The sequence below is a fragment of the Nerophis ophidion genome, linkage group LG22 (genome assembly GCF_033978795.1).
Source record: "Nerophis ophidion isolate RoL-2023_Sa linkage group LG22, RoL_Noph_v1.0, whole genome shotgun sequence".
Classification (NCBI taxonomy): Eukaryota; Metazoa; Chordata; class Actinopteri; order Syngnathiformes; family Syngnathidae; genus Nerophis; species Nerophis ophidion.
Window position 1 is genome coordinate 8754615 of NC_084632.1, and position 22071 is coordinate 8776685.

Below are 22071 nucleotides of genomic sequence, written 5' to 3' on the forward strand. Positions count from 1 at the left end.
ACATTATTCAAACATGTGACTTGACAAAAGTGGCCAACATTATTCAGAACATGTGACTTGACAAAGGGCCAACATTATTCAAACATGTGACTTACAAAAGTGCCAACATTATTCAAACATGTGACTTGACAAAAGTGCCAACATTATTCAAACATGCTGACTTGACAAAAGGGCCAACATTATTCAAACATGTGACTTGACAAAAGTGCCAACATTATTCAAACATGTGACTTGACAAAAGTCACAACATTATTCAAACATGCGACTTGACAAAAGTGCCAACATTATTCAAACATGTGACTTGACAAAAGTGCCAACATTATTCAAACATGTGACTTGACAAAAGTGCCAACATTATTCAAACATGCTGACTTGACAAAAGTGCCCAACATTATTCAAACATGTGACTTGACAAAAGTGCCAACATTATTCAAACATGTGACTTGACAAAAGTGCCAACATTATTCAAACACGTGACTTGACAAAAGTGCCAACATTATTCAAACACGTGACTTGACAAAAGTGCCAACATTATTCAAACATGTGACTTGACAAAAGTGCCAAAATTATTCAAACATGTGACTTGACAAAAGTTGCCAACATTATTCAAACATGTGACTTGACAAAAGTGCCAACATTATTCAAACATGTGACTTGACAAAAGTGCCAACATTATTCAAACATGTGACTTGACAAAAGTGCCATCATTATTCAAACATGTGACTTGACAAAAGTGCCAACATTATTCAAACATGTGACTTGACAAAAGTGCCAACATTATTCAAACATGTGACTTGACAAAAGTGCCAACATTATTCAAACATGTGACTTGACAAAAGTGCCAACATTATTCAAACACTGTGACTTGACAAAAGTGCCAACATTATTCAAACATGTGACTTGACAAAAGTGCCAACATTATTCAAACATGTGACTTGACAAAAGTGCCAACATTATTCAAACATGTGACTTGACAAAAGTGCCAACATTATTCAAACATGTGACTTGACAAAAGTGCCAACATTATTCAAACATGCGACTTGACAAAAGTGTCAACATTATTCAAACATGTGACTTGACAAAAGTGCCAACATTATTCAAACATGTGACTTGACAAAAGTGCCAACATTATTCAAACATGTGACTTGACAAAAGTGCCAACATTATTCAAACATGCGACTTGACAAAAGTGCCAACATTATTCAAACATGTGACTTGACAAAAGTGCCAACATTATTCAAACATGCGACTTGACAAAAGTGCCAACATTATTCAAACATGCGACTTGACAAAAGTGCCAACATTATTCAAACATGTGACTCGACAAAAGTGCCAACATTATTCAAACATGTGACTTGACAAAGTGCCAACATTATTCAAACATGTGACTTGACAAAAGTGCCAACATTATTCAAACATGTGACTTGACAAAAGTGCCAACATTATTCAAACATGTGACTTGACAAAAGGGCCAACATTATTCAAACATGTGACTTGACAAAAGTGCCAACATTATTCAAACATGTGACTTGACAAAAGTCACAACATTATTCAAACATGCGACTTGACAAAAGTGCCAACATTATTCAAACATGGTGACTTGACAAAAGTGCCAACATTATTCAAACATGTGACTTGACAAAAGTCACAACATTATTCAAACATGCGACTTGACAAAAGTGCCAACATTATTCAAACATGTGACTTGACAAAAGTGCCAACATTATTCAAACATGTGACTTGACAAAAGTGCCAACATTATTCAAACACGTGACTTGACAAAAGTGCCAACATTATTCAAACATGTGACTTGACAAAAGTGCCAACATTATTCAAACATGTGACTTGACAAAAGTGCCAACATTATTCAAACACGTGACTTGACAAAAGTGCCAACATTATTCAAACACGTGACTTGACAAAAGTGCCAACATTATTCAAACATGTGACTTGACAAAAGTGCCAAAATTATTCAAACATGTGACTTGACAAAAGTGCCAACATTATTCAAACATGTGACTTGACAAAAGTGCCAACATTATTCAAACATGTGACTTGACAAAAGTGCCAACATTATTCAAACATGTGACTTGACAAAAGTGCCATCATTATTCAAACATGTGACTTGACAAAAGTGCCAACATTATTCAAACATGTGACTTGACAAAAGTGCCATCATTATTCAAACATGTGACTTGACAAAAGTGCCAACATTATTCAAACATGTGACTTGACAAAAGTGCCAACATTATTCAAACACGTGACTTGACAAAAGTGCCAACATTATTCAAACATGTGACTTGACAAAAGTGCCAACATTATTCAAACATGTGACTTGACAAAAGTGCCAACATTATTCAAAAATGTGACTTGACAAAAGTGCCAACATTATTCAAACATGCGACTTGACAAAAGTGCCAACATTATTCAAACATGTGACTTGACAAAAGTGCCAACATTATTCAAACATGCGACTTGACAAAAGTGCCAACATTATTCAAACATGCGACTTGACAAAAGTGCCAACATTATTCAAACATGTGACTCGACAAAAGTGCCAACATTATTCAAACATGTGACTTGACAAAAGTGCCAACATTATTCAAACATGTGACTTGACAAAAGTGCCAACATTATTCAAACATGTGACTTGACAAAAGTGCCAACATTATTCAAACATGCGACTTGACAAAAGTGCCAACATTATTCAAACATGTGACTTGACAAAAGTGCCAACATTATTCAAACATGCGACTTGACAAAAGTGCCAACATTATTCAAACATGCGACTTGACAAAAGTGCCAACATTATTCAAACATGTGACTTGACAAAAGTGCCAACATTATTCAAACATGCGACTTGACAAAAGTGCCAACATTATTCAAACATGTGATTTGACAAAAGTGCCAACATTATTCAAACACGTGACTTGACAAAAGTGCCAACATTATTCAAACATGTGACTTGACAAAAGTGCCAAAATTATTCAAACATGTGACTTGACAAAAGTGCCAACATTATTCAAACATGTGACTTGACAAAAGTGCCAACATTATTCAAACATGTGACTTGACAAAAGTGCCAACATTATTCAAACACGTGACTTGACAAAAGTGCCAACATTATTCAAACATGTGACTTGACAAAAGTGCCAACATTATTCAAACATGTGACTTGACAAAAGTGCCAACATTATTCAAACATGTGACTTGACAAAAGTGCCAACATTATTCAAACATGTGACTTGACAAAAGTGCCAACATTATTCAAACATGTGACTTGACAAAAGTGCCAACATTATTCAAACATGTGACTTGACAAAAGTGCCAACATTATTCAAACATGTGACTTGACAAAAGTGTCAACATTATTCAAACATGTGACTTGACAAAAGTGCCAACATTATTCAAACATGTGACTTGACAAAAGTCCCAACATTACAATCATCGGAAGGCCAAAGTGCATTGAACGCACCACTTCCGGCACAGTGGTTCGTGCGTCAAAGTCAAACAAACTTACCCGCTGAGGCGAGGTTGTCGCAAAAAAGTGGAACAGGATGACGTCACCTTGCTTACACAATTGAGTTTTATGGGCAATAAAGTGGATTTATGAAATATTTGTTTCCTTCGCTCGGTTTCCTCATTTGCGCCATGTCGCACACACGGGGTGGGTGGTGCCCAGCCGTCGCCATGGCAACCACCAGCGGAAGTGGCCGCAGGTGGCTGACGCAGACAAAGTTCCAAAGTTGAAGTGGAAAAGTCCCTGCTTGTTATTAATACAATGTTATAACGCAGTGGTTCTTAACCTTATTGGAGGTACCGAACCTCACCGGTTTCATATGAGCATTAACCAAACCCTTATTTAGTAAAAAATTAAAAGTTTTTTTCCTTAATTTATAAATCCATCCATCCATCTTCTTCCGCTTATCCAAGGTTGGGTTGCGGGGGCAGCAGCCTAAGCAGGGAAGCCCAGACTTCCCTCACCCCAGCCACTTGATCCAGCTCCTCCCGAGGGATCCCGAGGCGTTCCCAAGACAGCCGGGAAACGTAGTCTTCCCAACGTGTCCTGGGTCTTCCCCTTGGCCTCCTACCGGTTGGACGTGCCCATAACACCTCCCTAGGGAGGTGTTCGGGTGGCATCCTGACAAGATGCCCGAACCACCTCATCTAGCTGGCTCCTCTCCATGTGGAGGAGCAGCGGCTTAACTTTGAGTTCCTCCATTTTGGTATAAACTGAATTCGTCGTGTTTGGAAGAAGAATACTGAGTTGCATCCCAAGTACACCACACCTACTGTGAAGCATGGGGGTGGAAACATCATGCTTTGGGACTGTTTTTCTGCTAAGGGGACAGGACGATTGATCCGTGTTAAGGAAAGAATGAATGGGGCCATGTATCGTGAGATTTTGAGCCAAAACCTCCTTTCATCAAATACTTATTTTCCACCATAATTTACAAATAAATTCTTTAAAATTCCTACAATGCTAATTCCTGGATTTTATAAAGTGATTTTTGGTCTAGAACAGTGGTTCTCAAAGGGGGGTACTTGAAGGTATCCCAAGGGGTACGTGAGATTTTTTTTTAAATATTCTAAAAATAGCAACAATTAAAACATTATTTATAAGTATATTTATTGAATAATACTTCAACAAAATATGAATGTAAGTTCATAAACTGTGAAAAAAAATGCAACAATGCAATATTCAGTGTTGACAGCTAGATTTTTTGTGGACATGTTCCATAAATATTGATGTTAAAGATCTAATTTTTTGTGAAGAAATGTTTAGAATTAAGTTCATGAATCCAGATGGATCTCTATTACAATCCCCAAAGACGGCACTTTAAGTTGATGATTACTTCTATGTGTAGAAATATGTATTTATAATTGAATCACTTGTTTATTTTTCAACAAGTGTTTAGTTATTTGTATATCTTTTTTTCCAAATAGTTCAAGAAAGACCACTACAAATGAGCAATATTTTACACTGTTATACAATTTAATAAATCCGAAACTAAAGACATAGTGCTGTATTTTACTCCAAAAATGCTTAACTTTGATTAGGGGGTACTTGAATTAAAAAAATGTTCACAGGGGGTACATCACTGAAGAAAGGTTGAGAACCACTGGTCTAGAACATATTTGGCTTTATTCATTATTGACGTATTTCTTGCTACTTTATGTTGTATATTTTTTACATGAGATTTCCAGTTCAATTTATCATCAATCACTATACCTAGAAATTCACCCTCATACTGTGAAGCATGGGGGTGGAAACATCATGCTTTGGGGCTGTTTTTTTTTTTGCCCCCCTCCAATTTCCCAACTCATATGGAAACGGGATTTGTAGATGTTTCCACCCCCATGCTTCACAGGATGCAACTCAGTATTCTTCCTCCAAACACGACGAGTTGAGTTTATACCAAAAAGTTCTATTTTGGTTTCATCTGACCACATGACATTCTCCCAATCCTCTGCTGTATCATCCATGTATCCATTTTGGTATAATCTCAACTCGTCGTGTTTGGAGGAAGAAGAATACTGAGTTGCATCCCAAGAACACCAGACCTACTGTGAAGCATGGGGGTGGAAACATCATGCTTTGGGGCTGTTTTTTTTCTTCTTCCCCACTGTATTTACATCCAACACAATTTCCCAACTCATATGGAAACGGGATTTGTAGATGTTTCCACCACCATGCTTCACAGGATGCAACTCAGTATTCTTCTTCCTCCAAACACGACGAGTTGAGTTTATACCAAAAAGTTCTATTTTGGTTTCATCTGACCACATGACATTCTCCCAATCCTCTGCTGTATAATCCATGTATCCATTTTGGTATAAACTCAACTCGTGGTGTTTGGAGGAAGAAGAATACTGAGTTGCATCCCAGGAACACCATACCTACTGTGAAGCATGGGAGTGGAAACAGCATGCTTTGGGGCTGTTTTTCTGCTAAGGGGACGGGACGATTGATCCGTGTTAAGGAAAGAATGAATGGGGCCATGTATCGTGAGATTTTGAGCCAAAACCTCCTTCCGTCAGTGAGAGCTTTGAATGGTTGACCACCATAATTTACAAATAAATTCTTTGAAATTCCCACAATGCGAATTCCTGGATTTTTTTTTTGCACATTCTGTCTCTCACAGTTGAAGTGTACCTATGATGAAAATTACAGACCTCTGTCATCATTTTAAGTGGGAGAACTTGCACAATCGGTGGCTGACTAAATACTTTTTTGCCCCACTGTATTTACATTAAACACAATTTCCCAACTCATATGGAAACGGGGTTTGTAGATGTTAAATCTTCTTCACAGATGATGTCTTGATTTTTATTTTTATATGAATGAGTAAAAAAAATGCTTGCATAAAAAGTTATCTTGGTAACATTAGCAAAATGACATAGTTAAAGAAAGTTTATGGCACAAACACAATGTTTGTATGCCACAAAAAAAGAGCATTATTTGAATCTTTGCAAAGAAAAGGGGTCCAGCTTAGTCTCCACATAAATGCCAAGATGTTGACATTAGCATAGCATAAATTAATCGACATTGAATTGCGTTTAGGCATTTTAAATGTCAGATCTAAATCATACCCTCATCATCATGACATGAAGATCTTCCCCTTCACAAGCAGTTGAAGGATGTTTTACTTCGGGATGGTCGATAAAAACAATCTTTAATGAATCATGGCTCCTTTTCAACAAATACACTTACTGCATCAAAGTCAGCCACATTTCACACTTTGCTTCATTCAGCAAGATGATACACCAGTCCAGCACAGTCCTGGCCAGTCCAGACCAGGCCAGTGACGCTAAAACTTCTTCCCTTTCCTCAATCTGTTGTTGCGCCAAATGGTTTCCTTGCGGAGGCGCTTCCAGTACTCCCAGGTGTCTTCCTGCAGCTGGTTAAGCTGGCATGCAGGTCCCAGGTTGATGTGGAAGAGCCTGGAAGAAGAGGGCCAGAAGAGTCAGTGGGCGCAGCTTGCCAATAAGGAGGAAGAGGACTTCTTACCACTCTGGGTACTCTTCAGGAGGCTTCAGTTTGGGGTCTTCTCCTTGCTTGTAGATGTTGGCCCCCACTGCGTAAGTGGTCAGTCGCACTGGGTCCTTGCAGACTTCGGGTCCCTTCAGCTCTTCCTTCACCGAACCTTTTCCTTTGCCTTTGGCCGCTGGACGACCAACACGTTCATTATTGCTACACATTGATGGGCTTATAATGATCTCAAATGTCTTAATAATTATTGAACCATTTATTTCCCATAAATTTGTTTTAGTACAAAACACGTGTCAAATTGTTTCACATTAATAAAAAATATATATATTTATTTTGCAATAGGGATAGGTGGCCTCAAGTTTAAATTCAGATTTCAAATTGTAAATATTTTTTAAATCATTTATTGAATGTAGTTTATTATTTAATCATGGTTTATTTATGTAAAATGTGTCATTTTGCACAAAAAAATATTATTGAACAATTTAATTCCCCTATATTGTTTTCATAATAAAGCATGCCTCAAATTAAATTGAAGTTTTATTAAAAAAAGCATAACAATCGTTTTGCATACATACAAAATATGTTTGTATTTTTTTTATATAGGGGACAGGGGGGCCTCCCAATAAAACAGGGGCTAAAAATAAGGTTTTCAAATTGTAAATAGTTAACAGTTTTTACCTATTAATTTGTTATTACATGTATTTTTTTGTTTTAATGTAAAATGATCTTTGATATTTTGCACACACACATAAAAAAAAAACATATTTTTAGCCAGCAGCCAACAATTCAGGTTTCAAAATTTAAATATTAGGTAGTTTTTACCAGTTTTTGTTTATGTCTTTATATTTCAATTATGTCAAATGTGTTATTTTGAAGTGAAGTGAAGTGAATTATACTTATATAGCGCTTTTCTCTAGTGACTCAAAGTGCTTTAAATAGGGAAAACCAATATCTTAGTTACATTTTTAAACCAGTGTGGGTGGCACTCGGAGCAGGTGGGTAAAGTGTCTTGCCCAAGGACACAACGGCTGTGACAAGGATGGCAGAAGCGGGGATCGAAAAATATGTTTGAAACTGTTTCACATGAATTCGTTTCAGAACAAAACATGCATCAAATTAGATTTAGGTCTTTATTTATGTTTTAATTATGTACAATTTGTTATTTTACACCAGGGGTGTCCAAAGTGCGGCCCGGGGGCCATTTGCGGCCCGCAGCTAATCGTTTACCGGCCCGCCACACATTCTGCAAAAATTGCAAAATTGATAGTATTGCAAAAATTTAAAAGAAAACATTTAAAAAAATGAAATGAGGTGAAATCTAATGAGAAAAAGTGGCAATGTTGACACAAAGATGCCATACAGGCAGTTTTTTTGTTCCTTTTGTCTTCATTTTCTTTTTTTTCCATTGCTCAAAAAAAAAAAAAGGACAAACAAATCTATGTTATAATGAATTATTACTTAAGAATTATCACTTGAAATTGTTTTATGTGGAAAAAATATCGCATATGTTGTGTGGTTACCATATAAAAACATCAACGTTTTGACAAAAGAGCATAAAACAAACAAAATAATTCTTCAAACTTAAAATCGACAGATGTATCGGAAGTTGATGTTGAAATTTAAGTGTTAAAAGTAAAAAAAAAAAAAACTAATAAAGATGTATCAGTTTATGAGTGGGGAACCTTTCGGATCTATATTTAGTAGGATTTTTTTTTAACTTTTCACTGTGATTACTCAAAAATATTAAATAATTAAAATCAATGGTTTTCTGCATTATTGATCTTTGAGGGCTTTAATTGCTAAATAAAGGAACTCTATTTATCTATCTATCTATCTAAATACTGCATATTTCAGTTTTACTATAAAAAACTAAGTTGTCTTTGACAGAAAAGGCATAACACCTTATTTGTTTTACTTTATATCAACCTCAAGTTGATATAGAGATTTACTGTAAGCATTAAATAAAAAATAATAATAATAATTTGACTTATTTTTAACATCAGGAACATCAATCATCAGGAAATTTCCTGATGATTGAGGGAACCCCTCATGAAACAGTTCTGTAGAGATGAAGTAGTCTTGTGATTTTTTTCCACACCTACATACATATACATATACATATATATATATATATATATATATATATATATATAAGGTTTCCTCCGGGTACTCCGGATTCCTCCCACTTCCAAAGACATGCACCTGGGGATAGGTTGATTGGCAACACTAAATTGGCCCTAGTGTGTGAATGTGAATGTTGTCTGTCTATCTGTGTTGGCCCTGCGATGAGGTGGCGACTTGTCCAGGGTGTACCCCGCCTTCCGCCCGATTGTAGCTGAGATAGGCGCCAGCGCCCCCACAAAAAGGGAATAAGCGGTATAAAATGGATGGATGGATATATATATATATATATATGTATATATATATATTTGTAATAGGGCTAGGGGGCCTCAAAATAAATTGTGCTGGCGTCCCAACTTAGCCCAGGGCTATGAATTCATATTTCAAATTGTAAACAGTAGACATTTTTTTAACTTCATCCATCCTTTTTCTACCGCTTGTAGTTTTTTCAATTGTTTATTTGAAAAAGGTATTGCTCCCCACATCAAAAACACTACTAAATAGTGATTGCAGTGAACAAATATGATATAAAGACTAAGAAAAAGTGATGTTTAATCAAGCAAGACAATTCATTATTAATGCAAATAGGTTGTAAGAAAAATGTTGCAATAAAAAGTGATGTTTTATCAAGCAGGACAATTTATGATTGAATGAAGGCTAGCATGTCATGTTGCTAGCTAACACACACACACTTAAAGATGTCTTTACTTACCAACTTTCTTCGCATATCCGCAGGCTTGTAGTTTGTTTAGAGGGTTACTCCTACGCAGCGTTAGTAGGACATTGTGTGTGGTTAATGAAGCAAAGCCGAACAAAGAGCGACTAGACATGTTGACTGCAAACACTAGCATGATGCTAACCATGCTAGCGTGTGACATTCACAGTCCTACTTCCGGGGCTACTTCCGCTTTGGCAGGCTATTTCCGGTGGCCAAAGCTTTTCACCTTATGTGTCATAAAATAAAAATTTGTTCGCGTCTTTTGTAGTAACGTAAACAGCTCCTAAATATATATTCCACGGTTTATTATAAAGCAAGTATTTGATATCGGTTTTTAAAAAAAGCATTTTTAATTGCTACCATTGAAATCCACTAGATCAGGGGTCACCAACGTAAGGACCAGATCAGTCGCCCGCTGGCCTGTTCTAAAAATAGCTCAAATAGCAGCACTTACCAGTGAGCTGCCTTTATTTTTTAAATTTTATTTTTTTACTAGCAGGCTGGTCTCGCTTTGCTCGACATTTTTAATTCTAAGAGAGACAAAACTCAAATAGAATTCGAAAATCCAAGAAAATATTTTAAAGACTTGGTCTTCACTTGTTTAAATAAATTCATTCATTTTTTTTACTTTGCTTCTTATAACTTTCAGAAAGACAATTTTAGAGAAAAATACAACCTTAAAAATGATTTTAGGATTTTTAAACACATATACCTTTTTACCTTTCAAATTCCTTCCTCTTCTTACCTGAAAAATTAAATAAATGTTCAAGTAAATTTATTTTTTTGTTTATTTATTGACAAATATACTTTTTAAAAAAGTATTGTCTTATACTTTGCCTAAAATGACAATGCATCATAACCAGTAGCGGCTGGTGAATTGTCACAAAATACAACCAATAGTACATTAATGTTAAATCTTACTTGTGAAAAGTAATCCCCCGATTCCTATTTTCAACAGTCCGCACATTTGAGCAGGAAAATGTTGAACACCATCTTTGTTTTCTACCTGTCAACTGTCTCTTTAGGCTGCTCGTCACCACTTCAAGATGGCGGCCCAATTTCTCGCGTCACAGCCGCCAATGCTGCGTCTACTTATAACACGTCTGTGTGTATGCTTCACTTCTATTGTCAAGCCGAAGAAGAGCATTTTTACTTGCTGCCATTGACGTCCACTAGATGGCGCCCGGGCTGACACCATGTATGTCTGCCTTCTATTGTGAAGCCGAAGAAGAGCATTGGCCAGCCGATGGCAACATGTCTGATTACGACAGCGTCCAGAAAAGTGCCCTGAAAATCAAAGGTGTCGGAGCCATTTCTTCTGGAAAAAAGTAAGTAAGATGCGTCCGTTGGTTGTGTAACTTGCATTGCAGGTGTGCTTGTTCCAGGCAGTCCTTTGCGTCACATTCAGCAGTTTGCCTTCACGCTAGCTACACAATAAGCTTCTAGAAGCTTCTTTGCCTTCCTAGTCCTACATACTGCATTTAAAACACAGAAAGGAAGTTATCATAAATAAATACGTGTAAAGTGCAACAATATTTTCCAGTTTGCGTATGTAATTGAAACATATATTGCCAATATTTCGAAGTCCATCCATCTTCTTCCGCTTATCCGAGGTCGGGTCGCGGGGGCAGCAGCCTAAGCAGGGAAGCCCAGACTTCCCTCTCCCCAGCCACTTCGTCCAGCTCTTCCTGGAGGATCCCGAGGCGTTCCCAAGCTAGCCGGGAGACATAGTCTTCCCAACGTGTCCTGGGTCTTCCCCGTGGCCTCTTACCGGTTGGACGTGCCCTAAACACCTCCCTAGGGAGGCGTTCGGGTGGCATCCTGACCAGATGCCCGAACCACCTCATCTGGCTCTTCGATGTAGAGGAGCATCGGCTTTACTTTGAGTTCCTCCCGGATGACAGAGCTTCTCACCCTATCTTTAAGGCAGTGGTTCTCAAATGGGGGTACGCGTACCCCTAGGGGTACTTGAAGGTATGCCAAGGGGTATGTGATCCATCCATCCATTTCCTACCGCTTATTCCCTTTCGGGGTCGCGGGGGGCGCTGGCGCCTATCTCAGCTATTAAATATTCTAAAAATAGCAACAATTCAAAAATCCTTTATAAATATATTTATTGAATACAACTTCAACAAAATATGAATGTAAGTTCATAAACTGTGAAAAGAAATGCAACAATGCAATATTCAGTGTTGACAGCTAGATTTTTTGGTGGACATTTTCCATAAATATTGATGTTAAAGATTTCTTTATTTGTGTAGAAATGTTTAGAATTAAGTTCATGAATCCAGATGGATTTCTATTACAATCCCCAAAGAGCGCAATTTAAGTTGATGATTACTTCTATGTGTAGAAATCTTAAAGGCCTACTGAAACCCACTACTACCGACCACGCAGTCTGATAGTTTATATATCAATGATGAAATATTAACATTGCAACACATGCCAATACGGCCTTTTAGTTTACTAAATTGGAATTTAAAATTTCCCGTGAAGTGTCCTGTTGAAAACGTCGCAGAATGCTGATGTGTACGCGTGACGTCACGGACTGTTAGGAAATAGTCGTCTGCTTTAAACGCATAATTACACAGTATTTTGGACATCTGTGTTGCTGAATCTTTTGCAATTTGTTCAATTAATAATGGAGAAGTCAAAGTAGAAAGATGGAGTTGGGAAGCTTTAGCCTTTAGCCACACAAACACACGGTGATTCCTTGTTTAAAATTCCCGGATGTGAAACTTTACTATGGATCAGAGAGGTCAAGTGAACATGGATCCCGACTACTGGTCAACTATCAGTTTACGGTGAGAAAATTGTGGTAAAAAGTCGCCACTTACCAGAGATCAGCTGAGCTTGTGCCGTCCATGCAGCTGCTGTGACTTCCCTCAGACACTGGCGTCAACACACCCGTGGACACACCCCTCCGACTATCAGGTACTATTAAACTCACTAAAACACTAGCAACACAATAGAAAGATAAGGAATTTCCCAGAATTATCCAAGTAAATGTTTCTAAAAACAGCTGAATCCGTCCCAATGCAATCACGATTTTTTTTAACTTGATTTTTTATTTTTATTTTCTAGTCCGTCGCTATCAATATCCTTAAACACGAATCTTTCATCCTCGCTCAAATTAATAGGGAAATTGTTGTTTTCTCGGTCCGAATAGCTCTTTTTGTTGGAAGCTCCCATTAAAAACGATGTGAGGAGCCATCAACGGGTGACGTCATCGTCTGCTATTTCCAATAAAGGCAGGGCTTTTCTGTTAGCGACCAAAAGTTACGAACTTTATCGTCGATGTTCTTTACTAAATCCTTTCAGCAAAAATATGGCAATATCGCGAAATGATCAAGTATGACACATAGAATGGACCTGCTATCCCCGTTTAAATAAGAAAATTTCATTTCAGTAGGCCTTTTATTTATAATTGAATCGTTTGATTATTTTTCAACACATTTTTAGTTATTTTTATATATTTTTTTCCAGATAGTTCAAGAAAGACCACTACAAATGAGCAATATTTGGCACTGTTATACAATTTAATAAATCAGAAACTGATGACATAGTGCTGTATTTTACTTCTTTATCTCTTTTTTTCAACCAAAAATGCTTTGCTCTGATTAAGGGGTACTTGAATTAAAAACCTCTTCACAGGGGGGTACATCACTGAAAAAAAGGTTAAGAACCACTGCTCTAAGGCAGTGGTTTTCAACCTTTTTTCAGTGATGTACCCCCTGTGAACAATTTTTTAATTAAGTAAAATAGTAAGTAAAATACAGCACTATGTAATAAGTTTCTGATTTATTAAATTGTATAACAGTGCAAAATATTGCTCATTTGTAGTGGTCTTTCTTGAAATATTTGGAAAAAAGATATAAAAATGACTAAAAACTGGTTGAAAAATAAACAAGAGATTAAATTATAAATAAAGATTTTTTACAGAGAAGTAATCATCAACTTAAAATTCCCTCTTTGGGGATTGTAATAGAGATCCATCTGGATTCATGAACTTAATTCTAAACATTTCTTCACAAAATAAATCTTTAATGTCAATATTTATGGAACATGTCCACAAAACAATCCAGCTGTCAACACTGAATATTGCATTGTTGCATTTCTTTTCACAGTTTATGAAATAACATTCATATTTTGTTGAAGTATTATTCAATAAATATATTTATAAAGGATTTTTGAATAGTTGCTATTTTTAGGATATTTTTTTTTAAATCTCACGTACCCCTTGGCATACCTACGCGTACCCCCATTTGAGAACCACTGCTCTAAGGGATAGCCCCGCGCCCCGCGGAGGAAACTCATTTCGGCCGCTTGTACCCGTGATCTTATCCTTTCGGTCATGACCCAAAGCTCATGACCATAGGTGAGGATGGGAACGTAGATCGACCGGTAAATATAGAGCTTTGCCTTCCGGCTCAGTTCCTTCTTCACCACAACGGATCGATACAACGTCCGCATTACTGAAGACGCCGCACCGATCCGCCTGTCGATTCTCATGATCCACTCTTCCCTCACTTGTGAACAAAACTCCTAGGTACTTGAACTCCTCCACGTGGGGAAGGGTCTCCTCCCCAACCTGGTGGTGGCACTCCACCCCTTTCCGGTTGAGAACCATGGACTCGGACTTGGAGGTGCTGATTTTCATTCCGGTCGCTTCACACTCTGCTGTGAACCGATCCAGTGAGAGCTGAAAATCCCGGCCAGATGAAGCCATCAGGACCACATCATCTGCAAAAAGCAGAGACCTAATCCTGCGGCCACCAAACCAGAACCCCTCAACGCCTTGACTGCGCCTAGAAATTCTGTCCATAAAAGTTATGAACAGAATCGGTGACAAAGGACAGCCTTGGCGGAGTCCAACCCTCACTGGAAACGTGTCCGACTTACTGCCGGCAATGCGGACCCAAGCTCTGACACTGATTGATTGATTGATTGATTGATACTTTTATTAGTAGTTTGCACAGTACAGTACATATTCCGTACAATTGACCACTAAATGGTAACACCCGAATAAGTTTTTCAACTTGTTTAAGTCGGGGTCCACGTTAATCAATTCATGGTACAAATATATACTATCAACATAATACAGTCATCACACAAGTTAATCATCATAGTATATACATTGAATTATTTACATTATTTACAATCCGGGGGGTGGGATGAGGAGCTTTGGTTGATATCAGAACTTCAGTCATCAACAATTGCACCAACAGAGAAATGTGGACATTGAAACAGTGTAGGTCTTATTAGTAGGATATGTACAGCCAGCAGAGAACATAGTGAGTTCAGATAGCATAAGAACAAGTATATACATTAGAAGTACATTTGAGTTGTTTATAATCCGGGGAGATGGGATGTGAATGGAGGAGGGTATTAGTAAAGTGTTGAAGTTGCCTGGAGGTATTGTTTTAGAGCGGTTTTGAAGGAATATAGAGATGCACTTACTTTTATACCTGTTGGGAGTGCATTCCACATTGATGTGGCATAGAAAGAGAATGAGTTAAGACCTTTGTTAGATCGAAATCTGGGTTTAACGTGGTTTGTGGAGCTCCCCCTGGTGTTGTAGTTATGGCGGTCATTTACGTTAAGGAAGTAGTTTGACATGTACTTCGGTATCGAGGTGTAGCGGATTTTATAGACTAGGCTCAGTGATAATAATATTTCGAAGTATCGGTACCAAAATACATTTCGATACTTCTCAAAATAAAACAAATGACAAACAGTTTTATTATTGGCCTTATTTTAACAGAAAATATTTTTGATACATTAAACATAGTTTCCTACTGCAATCATTTAAGATGTTTTGGCATTATAGTGCATGTCTTTGGAAGTGGGAGGAAGACGAAGTACCCGGAGGGAACCCACGCAGTCACGGGGAGAACATGCAAACTCCACACAGAAAGATCCCGAGCCTCGATTTGAACCGAGGACTGCAGGAACTTCGTATTGTGAGGCAGACGCACTAACCCCCTCTGCCACCGTGAAGCCCACTTCCAAAGACATGCACCTGGGGATAGGTTGATTGGCAACACTAAATTGGCCCTGGTGTGTGAATGTGAGTGTGAATGTTGTCTATCTGTGTTGGCCCTGCGATGAGGTGGTGACTTGTCCAGGGTGTACCCCGCCTTCCGCCCGATTGTAGCTGAGATAGGCGCCAGCGCCCCCCGCAACCCCAAAAGGGAATAAGCGGTAGAAAATGGATGGATGGATAGATGGCATTATAGTGGACATCCTGGACAACTTGTCTTGTAGTAGTAAGTATGGCTTACAAAAGCTCCCTATTTTGGCTGGATTATTTTTTCAACATAATGAGGGACAAACAGTAAAAATTTATTATTCATCTACTTGTTCATTCACTGTTAATATCTGCTTACTTTGTGTTTTAACATGTTCTACCTAACCTTCTGTTAAAATGTATTAAGCACTTATCTGATACTTTACATATGTTTTGAGTGTTACTACAAATTTTGGTATCGATCCGATACAAAATATTTTTTGATAATAAAAAATATTGTAATAGTTGCAGTATCGGTGGGGGAACGTGTGTTCGTGCATGTGCCTCACAATACCAAGGTCCTGGGTTCGATGCCGGGCTCGGGATCTTTTTGTGGGGAGTTTGCATGTCCTCCCCGTGACTGCGTAGGTTCCCTCCGGGTACTCCGGCTTCCTCCCACCTCCAGAGACATGCACGTGGGGATAGGCCCCTCCCACCTCTGAAGACATGCACCTTTGAACAAGTTGATTGGCAACACTAAATTTGTCCTAGTTTGGCGTGTGTGTATTTCACCCGTGTATTAGTGTAATATCATTATCATGATTTGCATGCATGGTGGCACAGAAATAGGCTGCAGCGAGAGTATAACTACAACATTTTATGTAGGAAAAAAACACACTTATATCAATTCGAGTCACTTATTCAACAGTTGCTGCGATGAGGTGGCAACTTGTCCAGGGTGTACCCCGCCTTCCGCCCGACTGTAGCTGAGATAGGCACCAGCGTCCCCCGCAACCCAAAGGGGAATAAGCGGTAGAAATGTATGGATGGATATTCAGCAGTTGTGAATGAATACACAAGCAATAAAAATTGGACATGAGTAAATCATGTTTATACAATTTTATTGACTAAATAGGAGCTTGAGCCTTTTTTAATTTGCATATTTCAGGATTTGTGTAGTCACCAGTAAAATGTGCCATTCCACAGGAAGAAAAAGAAGGAGAAGGAGAGCAAGCATCGCATGGAGCAGATGGTGAGCGGTCAGAACGAGGAGGAGGGCAAGGCCACAAAGGCCTACATGGACAAAAGGACACCAGCTCAGATCGCCTTTGACAAGATGCAAGAAAAGAGGGTGTGTATCCAAACTCAACCTATGATGAATACGTTTTTAAACAAGATTTAATAACAATAATAAATCATAGGAAATGGGGTAAAGGACAAGTGTTTTCTACCGCGTTACCTTAAGTTTATGCGACAAGCCTCAACGTGTGGTTTAGCAAAGACCCCATTTATTTTATTCCGCTATAGAAGGCTGGAAAACTTGTGGGCGGATTTCAATCAGACCTGCAGAAAATGGAACAAGTGATTACATTTTGGGGCTGATATGGATCGCCGTCTGGATTCAGGACTTTTTTTTTTTAACTATCGGGGGAAAAGGGCCTGGCGAAGGTCTGCGCTCTAGGAGTACTTGTTGTCATTGTAGTCCAAACGTACACAGAACTGATCACAGCAGCTCAAATATCAAGTGGCAACACAAACATAAAAAAAAAAAGAAAGAAAAAACACACAAATGGAAGAAAAAAATCCTCAATTATCAGCCATTCTTGTTATGTCCATGCACAAGGAAATATGCAAGCAATGGATATATTTTTGCTGCTGCTTTGGTCCAAAAAAGGGAGGAGTTAAGTTGCTGATCACATTGATAGCATGTACAACTTTTAATTGTGGTCACTGTGTTTTTTTCTGCTGTGTTAAAAGTTGTGTACAAGTGCTAGTTGTGTGGTAGTACAAACCCCGTTTCCATATGAGTTGGGAAATTGTGTTAGATGTAAATATAAACAGAATACAATGATTTGCAAATCCTTTTCAACCCATATTCAATTGAATATGCTACAAAGACAAGATATTTGATGTTCAAACTCAAACTTTTTTTTTTTTTTCAAATAATCAACTTAGAATTTAATGGCTGCAACACGTGCCAAAGTAGTTGGGAAAGGGCATGTTCACCACTGTGTTACATCACCTTTTTTTTTAACAACACGCTATAAACGTTTGGGAACTGAGGAAACTAATTGTTGAAGCTTTGAAAGTGGAATTCTTTCCCATTCTTGTCCAACTGTCGTTCAACAGTAGGGTTGGGTATCGAGGGTATCGAGTATCGATTGGAACCGGGACTAACTTTCCGATTCTTCCGGAATCGTTCAAAAGTTTAAATTTCTATTCCTAGTTTCGATACCCAGTCCGCCGACCGAAAAAAATAATAAGTCCGCCGACCTTTAAGAAGAAGCCGCTGAACACCAACGAAAAAGTGCCCACCGCCGGAAGTGTAAGCATAGCCGAGCGAGTCAGTCAAGCATGGATAGCGGGCGTCGACGGTCGAAAGTGTGGCTTTATTTTTCTAAAAAAAATGAAATATCGGCGAAATGTAACACGTGCGACAGGACTGTTTCGTGCTTAGGAGGGTGCATGTCGAACATGATGAAACACCTCCGAGTTCATGGAGTACAAATAAATGCGTGTCCCGTCTTTGACAGGAGACACTATCTGTCCAGAACGCTCACACATCCTGACTGAGAAGGCGGATGTGGTCATTTTCCTAAACAAGAACTGTCTCTGATTTTATACTGTACCTGCTGCTGCTAATCTGGACTGGGTTTTGAAAGTTGATTATTATTACAGTATTTATTTGCTTTTCTGCACCAGGTTAGCCCATCAGTGGGAGCACGGTAACATGTTTAAGTACCTGCAGCATCATACACTTGTGTGTGTAAATGTGTTTTCATGAGGTTTTGAAAAATAAAGCTCTCTTGATGAAAGTGTACCCCTATGAAAATGTATTGATAATTTATAATATTTATATTCAAGTTCATAGATTTGATATTTATATTCCAGTTGAAAACAGCCCTGTGAGGAATTTATAGTAAAGTTCATAAAAAGTTAATAGAATTAAAACAGATGGAGAATGTCAGACTATTTCATTCAGAAAGACTGTAGGTTAGCTAGCTCATTTAAAATATCCTAAACTTTTTTTTGACCATGCCTTTTTTTTTTTTTTTTTTTTTTTTTTTAAATAAAGAATCTGAATCGGAATCAAAACAAAGAATCGGAATCGTTCGAATTCAAACGATACCCAACCCTATTCAACAGTCCGGGGTCTCCGCTGTTGTATTTTACGCTTCATAATACGTCACACATTTTCAATGGGAGACAGGTCTGGACTGCACGCGGGCCAGGAAAGTACCTGCACTCTTTTTTTTTACGAAGCCACGCTGTTGTAACACTTGTCTTGCTGAAGTAAGCAGGGGCGTCCATGATAACGTTCCTTGGATGACAACATATGTTGCTCCAAAACCTGTATGGACCATTCAGCATTAATGGTGCCTTCAGAGGTGCAAGTTACCCATGCCTTGGGCACCAACACACCCCCATACCATCATACATGCCGGCTTTTGAACTTTGCGCCTATAACAATCCAAATGAGTATTTTCCTCTTTGTTCTGGAGGACACCACAACCTCTGTTTCCAAATATAATTTGAAATATGTACTTGTCAGACCACAGAGCACCTTTCCACTCAGCATCAGTCCATCTTAGATGAGCTCTGGCCCAGCCAAGCCGGCGGCGTTTCAGGATATTGTTGATAAATGGGTTTGGCTTTGCATAGTAGAGTTTTAACTTGCACTTACAGATGTAGCGACCAACTGTAGTTACTGACAGTGGTTTTATGAAGTTTTCCTGAGCCCATGTGGTAATATCCTTTACACACTGTCTGTTTTTGATGCAGTACCGCCTGAGGGATCAAAAGTCTGTAATATCATCGCTTACGTGCAGTGATTTCTCCAGATTCCTTGAACTTTTTGATGATTTTACAGACCGTAGATGGTAAAATCCCTAAATTCCTTGCAATAGCTCGTTGAGAAATGTTGTTCTAAGACTGTTTTACAATTTGCTTACAAAGTGGTGACCCTAGCCCTATCTTTGTTTTTGAATTACTTAGCATTTCATGGAAGCTGCTTTTATGCCCAATCATGGCACCCACCTGTTCCCAATTATTCTGCACACCTGTGGGATGTTCCATATAAGTGTTTGATGAGCATTCCTCAACTTTATCAGTATTTGTTGACACCTTTCCCAACTTTGTCACGTGTTGTTGGCCTCAAATTCTAAAGTTAATGATTATTTGCAAAAAAAAAAGTTTATCAGTTTGAACATCAAATAGGTTGTCTTTGTAGCATATTCAACTGAATATGGGTTGAAAATGATTTGCAAATCATTGTATTCCATTTATATTTACATCCAACACAATTTCCCAAGTCATATGGGAGCGGGGTTTGTAGAATATTTGCAACAATCCCTCACACTTCCTTGTCTTCTTTCTCCACAGCAAATGGAGAGGATTTTAAACAAAGCGTCCAAGACACACAAGCACAGAGTGGAAGTATGCCGTCACAGATTTCAAACCACTCACTCATCAAACATGTTTGTCTATGCAGAAAGGCAGCGACAGCATTGACTAACTTGCCCTTTTCTTTTTTCTGCAGGACTTTAATCGCCACCTGGACAACCTGACAGAGCATTACGATATTCCTAAAGTCAGCTGGACCAAATAAGTCTTGGTTTTGTTTTGTGCTTGTTTAATGTATTTACCAGGATAAGTGGCCTACTGGGTCAGTGTATGTTTTGGTCATTGAATTTTGTTTTACTTAAGTGGGAATTGAAAAATAAAAAGCGATTGGTTTATTTGAATTTTATTTTGAAATACAAAAAAATAATACAAGCGAAAAACAAAGGGTGATTTTTCATTTTACAGTGTCAGAAATGCAGGATATGACACCGCATTATTCTTTTCGGGTCAGTCCGCGGTCATGTCTTTGAATGGCAACACAACAAAAACATCGGTTTTTGGTCTTTTTTATTTTGTTTTTGCTGAAATGTGACGTTTTTAAAGTTTTTAGATTTAGTTATTGCTTTTGATCTTTTTTTTTTTTGGGTCATTAATTTTCTTTTCATGAATATTAAGTAAAAAAACAATTGCTTTGTTTGAATTTTATTTTGAAACACAAAAATAAACTTTATACTAAAGCTGTCTTTTTTTATTGTCGAAAGGCAATAACTCCATCGAACAAACTCCGTTTGAATGTTATATGTTATAAAACAAAAATGAAACTCTGGAGGGAAAACGGGCCCAAAACATTTTTTATTTTTTGACCGCCGAACAGGAAGTTGCTAGTTGAAGACGACACCACGGACTGGCTTGTAGAACTAAAATTAAACACATTGGTGTTTCATTGTATTTCACTAAAAATATGGCTCAATATCAGGGGTCACCAACATTTTTGAAACCAAGAGCTACTTCTTGGGTACTGATTAATGCGAAGGGCTACCAGTTTGATACATACTTAAATAAATTGCCAGAAAAAGCCGATTTGCTCAATTTACCTTTAATATATATATATATATATATATATAAATGGGTATTTATGTCTGTCCTTCTGTCGTACATTTTTTTTCCTTTTATGGAAGGTTTTTTTTGTAGAGAATAAATGATGAAAAAAACACATTGAACGGTTTAAAAGAGGAGAAAACAGGAAAAAAAATGAAATTTAAATTTTGAAACATAGTTTATCTTCAATTTTGACTCTTTAAAATTCAAAATTCAACCGAAAAAAAGAAGAAAAAAAACTAGCTAATTCAAATCTTTTGAAAATAATTAAAAATAGAATTTATGGGACATCATTAGTAATTTTTCCTGATTAAGATTTATTTTAGAATTTTGATGACATGTTTTAAATAGGTTAAAATCCAATCTGCATTTTGTTAGAATATATAACAAATTGGACCAAACTATATTTCTAACAAAGACAAATCATTATTTCTTATAGATTTTCCAGAACAAAAATGTTAAAATAAATTCAAAAGACTTTGAAATAAGATTTAAATTTGATTTTAAGATTTTCCAGGATAATTTTTTGGAATTTTAATCATAAGTTTGAAGAAATATTTCAAAAAT

General features: G+C 37.6%; 3 protein-coding genes across 3 annotated transcripts in view; 1 reads left to right on the forward strand and 2 right to left on the reverse strand.

Annotated features, from left to right (window-relative positions):
* The window catches only part of LOC133540959 (transducin-like enhancer protein 1), a 372555-nt gene that overhangs the window by 110020 nt on the left and 240464 nt on the right, over window positions 1–22071 (reverse strand). The window lies entirely within an intron of this gene.
* Window positions 6659–10027, reverse strand: LOC133540528 (large ribosomal subunit protein mL54-like). The gene is made up of 3 exons (XM_061883200.1): window positions 9828–10027; window positions 7013–7169; window positions 6659–6945 (listed from the first exon to the last, which is right to left on the reverse strand). The coding sequence occupies exons 1-3, from the start codon at window positions 9991–9993 to the stop codon at window positions 6813–6815; spliced, it is 456 nt and encodes a 151-aa protein (XP_061739184.1). The 5' UTR covers window positions 9994–10027; the 3' UTR covers window positions 6659–6812.
* LOC133540529 (protein FAM32A-like) lies at window positions 10995–20801 on the forward strand. Its single transcript, XM_061883201.1, has 4 exons — window positions 10995–11161; window positions 17050–17194; window positions 20446–20499; window positions 20603–20801. The coding sequence occupies exons 1-4, from the start codon at window positions 11010–11012 to the stop codon at window positions 20669–20671; spliced, it is 420 nt and encodes a 139-aa protein (XP_061739185.1). The 5' UTR covers window positions 10995–11009; the 3' UTR covers window positions 20672–20801.